This window comes from Sardina pilchardus, chromosome 11 (genome assembly GCF_963854185.1).
Source record: "Sardina pilchardus chromosome 11, fSarPil1.1, whole genome shotgun sequence".
NCBI classification, from domain to species: domain Eukaryota; kingdom Metazoa; phylum Chordata; class Actinopteri; order Clupeiformes; family Clupeidae; genus Sardina; species Sardina pilchardus.
Genome location: NC_085004.1, coordinates 14,081,599 through 14,086,598, shown reverse-complemented (window position 1 = coordinate 14,086,598; position 5,000 = coordinate 14,081,599). Strand labels below are relative to the sequence as shown.

At 46.8% G+C, this 5,000-nt stretch overlaps 1 protein-coding gene across 1 annotated transcript in view; it reads right to left on the bottom strand.

The window, feature by feature from the left end:
* adamtsl3 (ADAMTS-like 3) overlaps positions 1-5,000 on the bottom strand; it is a 113,051-nt gene that overhangs the window by 39,321 nt on the left and 68,730 nt on the right. Inside the window, exons 9-12 of the mRNA XM_062549954.1 lie at positions 2,038-2,198; positions 915-1,026; positions 585-723; positions 328-378 (exon numbers count right to left, since the gene is read on the bottom strand). Coding sequence (XP_062405938.1) covers positions 328-378; positions 585-723; positions 915-1,026; positions 2,038-2,198 — 463 coding nt within the window. The remainder of the gene's footprint in view (positions 1-327; positions 379-584; positions 724-914; positions 1,027-2,037; positions 2,199-5,000) is intronic.

Genomic DNA, 5,000 nt, shown 5'->3' with positions numbered 1-5,000 from the left:
CTTACTTAACAAACCACAAATTGCCTTTTTATCAGACCAGGGGCCCTGAGGTGTGAAAGAGCTGTGGCAAGAGCAAAAACGGAGACTTAAAGGGGTCGGGGGGGAGGGGGGCATCATCGGCTCCAAGTGCCCACAGAGACCCACGTTGAGATCGAAACATGCAGTCATTTCCTGAAACCACCCTTTCTCTCTCTCTCTCCCACTCACTTCCTGTCCAATCTAAATAAAGGCAAAAGGACCCAAAATATTCTATACAAAATATGCAAAATATACAAAATACATCACATGTACAGTAGAACACATAATATACAGAAAATGGAGACCTACCGTGGCAGGGGCTGGAAATGGTCGTAGGGCATCACCTCCTTGAAGCCATCACTGTGAAGAAGAAAAGTGCCCCATCAGTTACTGCACCCAAGGATGCATGTTTTATTTGAACAACACAGCAGAAAGAATCACATCCAATAAAATGACAGTGTGCACTCCAATGGAGTTCCTCCTGGCCTCTCTCTCTGTCCATCTGGGCTGTGCGGTGCTGGTGGTTACTGGCGGTAAATTGTGGAGGGTACTGTACTGTACTGTACCTCTCTGGGCAGGGGTCCATGTTGCATTCCTTCAGCTTGGGCTTGGGCTTGGTGTTCTCAGGGTAACTCTCACAGTGGTGCTCGGGCACCACTTTATCGGAGCGGATGTCCACGCAGTCGGCTGAGTTGAGCTGGTAGCCTGCCGTTCACAACACGCCATTGAGAGTTAGGTGTAGGACAAGAAGAAGCACAAATCTTAACACTGAACGGTTTGAGTCACCCTCAAATATCTGATACAAGAACTACTATAAAAGTGAGTCATTATTTTTGGGGCAAGTGCAATTTTCTCAGGGGAAGTGCCATCTAAAAAATAAATAAACAAGTACCCACCACCTCCGCAGGTCACTGAGCAGGGGAAGAAGTCTGTCTCTCTCCACTGATAGCGAATGGGCTGGTAGGACATAAACTGCAGCATGGTGTCTCTCGGAGCCACATACTTCACCTGCAGACAGGACAGTCTGTTCAAGCGCCATCAATCTCTCTCAGTGCGCCTGTCCTGGATACTTCACTGTCCTTGTGTACACAGTGTTCAATCAAAAACACAGTTGTTTGGACAGACCTCGGTGCCAACCCAAACCGCTGTTAGCCTTCGCGACAACAATCAAGCCCCCGTGTAATCAAACACTGGACACAGTCGTTTCTAATGTGGTTCCATCCAAATTAATAATTTCAACATCAATAATGGCATTACTCAAAGATGAGAAACAAGGCCGTTCCCATAAGCCAGTGATGTTTTCAAAGCCAATAGCGTTTGAAGTCGGAGGACATGTGGAGCGCTTTCTTGTCTAAAACGGGCCCGGTCCAAATCCTAACTGCCATGACATCACTCGTTCCACACAAAAGACGGCCTCTTGCGTCTGCCGTCAGATATCCAGCGGTCTTAACCTGCTCATAATGATGCCGTGGTGGCGTGCATGGGGCTCTAATTTGCTGCAGAAGTGCGTCATCTTAAATTAGCGCAATCCCGTGATGACACCGACGGCTTGCCAGGGATATTTATTTCCGCGCGCTTGTGTGGCCATAAGTGCTTTGAAATTGCCTGGGAGTTCGTATGCACTCGGCGAGAAGTGTAGAGTTACATAAAAGCCCGCGTCGCGAAAAAGGGGAAACATATCACAAACATATTTACAGCACCGGGGAATTGATGCACCGAACACCAAACGAGAGCAAAAGTTATTGAGAGGGCTGCAAAACACACCGCCTGCGCCGTGCCATATTTTAAAGAAGGAGCTCTTGGCTCCATAACAGATGGGTCTAAAACTAAACAGCCTTGTCAGGGTCTGGAAATAAATGCCGCAAATATTGTTTAAAATACTGCCATACATTTTCCACTCCATGGCATGCCTTTTATTCGCTCGCTCTTGGCCTCCCCCCACCCCTCCAGTCCTTCCCACCCTTCTCGCAGTTGAAATATGCCCCTCCACCTGTTGGAGCCCGTGGCTGTAGCGCTCACTTTGATGGTGAAGTCGGCTGCCAGGGGCCCGGGGCTGCGCAGCGTCTGCCTGTCTGGGCCGCCGCGCTGGAACTCCACGCTGGTGTTTCCCAGGACATGCCATCCCGGAACGCTCAGGACGTGCTCCTCCCGCCTCCCCTGGACCGTCTGCGCCTCCACAACTGAAACACACAGAGGAGGAGGAGGGGGGGGGGGGGGGGGTTACAAGGGGTCGAGGGAAGAGGGGTCAGGGGTCAGCGTCCAGCCTGGTGACCAGGGCCCTTGTGAAAATGAAACAGCCACATATCTTTATTTTCAAGGAAACTGTTACATCAGCATCTAGTATAAGTATAAGTATAACACATACAGTATACTTATACTTTTAGTAGATGACTACAGTATACTGTAGATATACAGCGTCCAGCCTGGTGACCAGGGCCCTTGTGAAAATGAAACAGCCACATATCTTTATTTTCAAGGAAACTGTTACATCAGCATCTAGTATAAGTATAAGTATAACACATACAGTATACTTATACTTTTAGTAGATGACTACAGTATACTGTAGATATACAGCGTCCAGCCTGGTGACCAGGGCCCTTGTGAAAATGAAACAGCCACATATCTTTATTTTCAAGGAAACTGTTACATCAGCATCTAGTATAAGTATAAGTATAACACATACAGTATACTTATACTTTTAGTAGATGACTACAGTATACTGTAGATATACAGCGTCCAGCCTGGTGACCCTTGCCCTTGTGAAAATGAGAGAGCCACATATCTTTCTTTTTCAAGGAAACTGCTAAATCACCATCTGGTGATCGCATTCATTAGGAGAGAGTGAAAGGGAAAGTCCACATTAAGAAATACATGCCGCTTTATCATTCATATTAAAAGTTTATATTCATTAATGCTGAAAGCTTCAGCATATTCTGTCAAACAATCCATTGCACAAACTTCACCAACATGTTTCGTGCACATTTGTGTTTTGGGCTTAGTGAGATCATAAATTAGTGAAAGCGTGTTTTGAAAACATCTTTTTTAACAGCATGATACCAACATGTCATTGTGTATCCGAGTCATTTTCTGTTTGCAAACCGCTGTGGTAAAATGAATAACAGAGTGAACTGCTAGAGAGATTCATTAACATTCCAAAAAATCTGGAATCTTCCCAGTATTAATCACTGGTGGATCAACAAGGGAGTGTTATGAATTAGCACGACCAAACACGCAAATAAAAAACATTTAGCTGCCCGAAGGTGATGTTGCATAAATCTTGCATGTGGCAATCATTCAAAATGAGTACTGTCACCGGACTAAATAAATATGAAACTAATTGAATACTCCAAAAATAATCACCCTCAGCTGTGTGGTTACACACAGATGGACATTTTTCATGTCACATTTAAAGTTTGTTTAGCTTTCCTTTCCCTAACATGTGCGATTCAGAGATAAACAGTTTTGCTGACGAAGACTATCAAACCGTTCCCAGAAAACATAGCTCCCATTAAAATGATGGAGTGACTAACATTTCAACAAATGCATGATATGTTTTCAAAATGGCAGGGAGAGCACAATCATTTCAGAAACTATGTTACAATTTGGAATTTCACAACTTGAACCAATTAAGAAATGTTGTATGCTGCCATGTCATGCAGGAAAACCATTCATAATTCAAATGGCTGCAAAATGACTCCATTAAGACTGGTCTAAGGGGATATATGATTATATATTTTCTTAATAGCTTCTGAAAATATTTAGTTTTCGCCGAGTTCGTGAACTTACGTCCACAGTACTGGAAAAAGGAAAAAGACCTGTTTTCTTTCTTTTTTTTTGTACACTTTTTACCCACTTCAAACTTTCATACAATACTCCTCTGCTCTAGCACATGGCTAGTCTCTCGATAGTTGATAAATGATCTGGTATAGCAATTTTAAGGTCACTCAAAATCCAACCTTTTTTCAGAACGCTTGACAAGACAAACATCCCACGGATCGCCTGGAGCACTTTAAAAGTGACGGCTGCCACCAGCGGTGTGGACAGACGGTCCCGTGTGAGCAAGACGCTGAGGGGCGTCAGCCTGCCCGACACGTGGGTCTCCTGGACGGGCGCCGGGCGGTCACTGGAGCCCATCTCTCATCTCTCCTGTCTGGGGCAGAATGCCCTCCACAGACCCTTACCCCTCCAGCCCTCACCCCCTCATCCCCTCCCCTGCCCCCAGCCACGATGCCTCAGTTCTGGGCCTCTGTTCTGGAGTCAGCGAAACCCCATTCTTGCTCCCTGAATATCACAGCGCTTGCACACTGAACACCACAATGTGCAGCATATAAATCTGACATGTTAGGAGGGGAAAAAAAAGCCAGAAGAAAAATCTCCTCTCCAGGCTGTTACTCTTCCTTCCCAAAACAGACTTGCGCACTCAAAGAGATGAGCACAGTCTGTGCAACAACGTGCAACACTCGTGCGGAATTAAAAAGGTTAAGAAGTTAAAGAGCCACGCAAGGTTAGCTAAATAATATCAAGTGCACAGACGTGGGAGAGAGAGGCGAAGCAGCCCTTTCCAGCAGCCGCGCGGCGCTCTGTGCAAAGACTGCACAGCGAGGGCTTCCTCCATAAATCAGGATGGCAGCCTACCTGCCAAGCTCCCCCCCCCGCCTCCGACCACACGTCAGACGAAGGAGCGGACGGAGAGTGAGCCTGAACGAAAGTGACAGAGGAAGGAGCCAAGCGCCGGGGCCCTGGACGACGGCGGGCGACACAAACGGACGGACTGTGGGAGGAGAACAAAGGTGGCGGTGGCGACGGTGGGAGAGTGCGGCGCGGAGCGAGGGAGAGAGGAGGAGAGGAAGAGAGGCCGTGCAGTCAGGCGCTATTTATGTCCGGGCTTTAACCTCATTTAATGACGGCTTTGTTTGTCTTGCAAGTGATCCTTTCCTGAAAAAGAGATCTGTACCTGAGAATTTACGGCCGCTCTAACACAG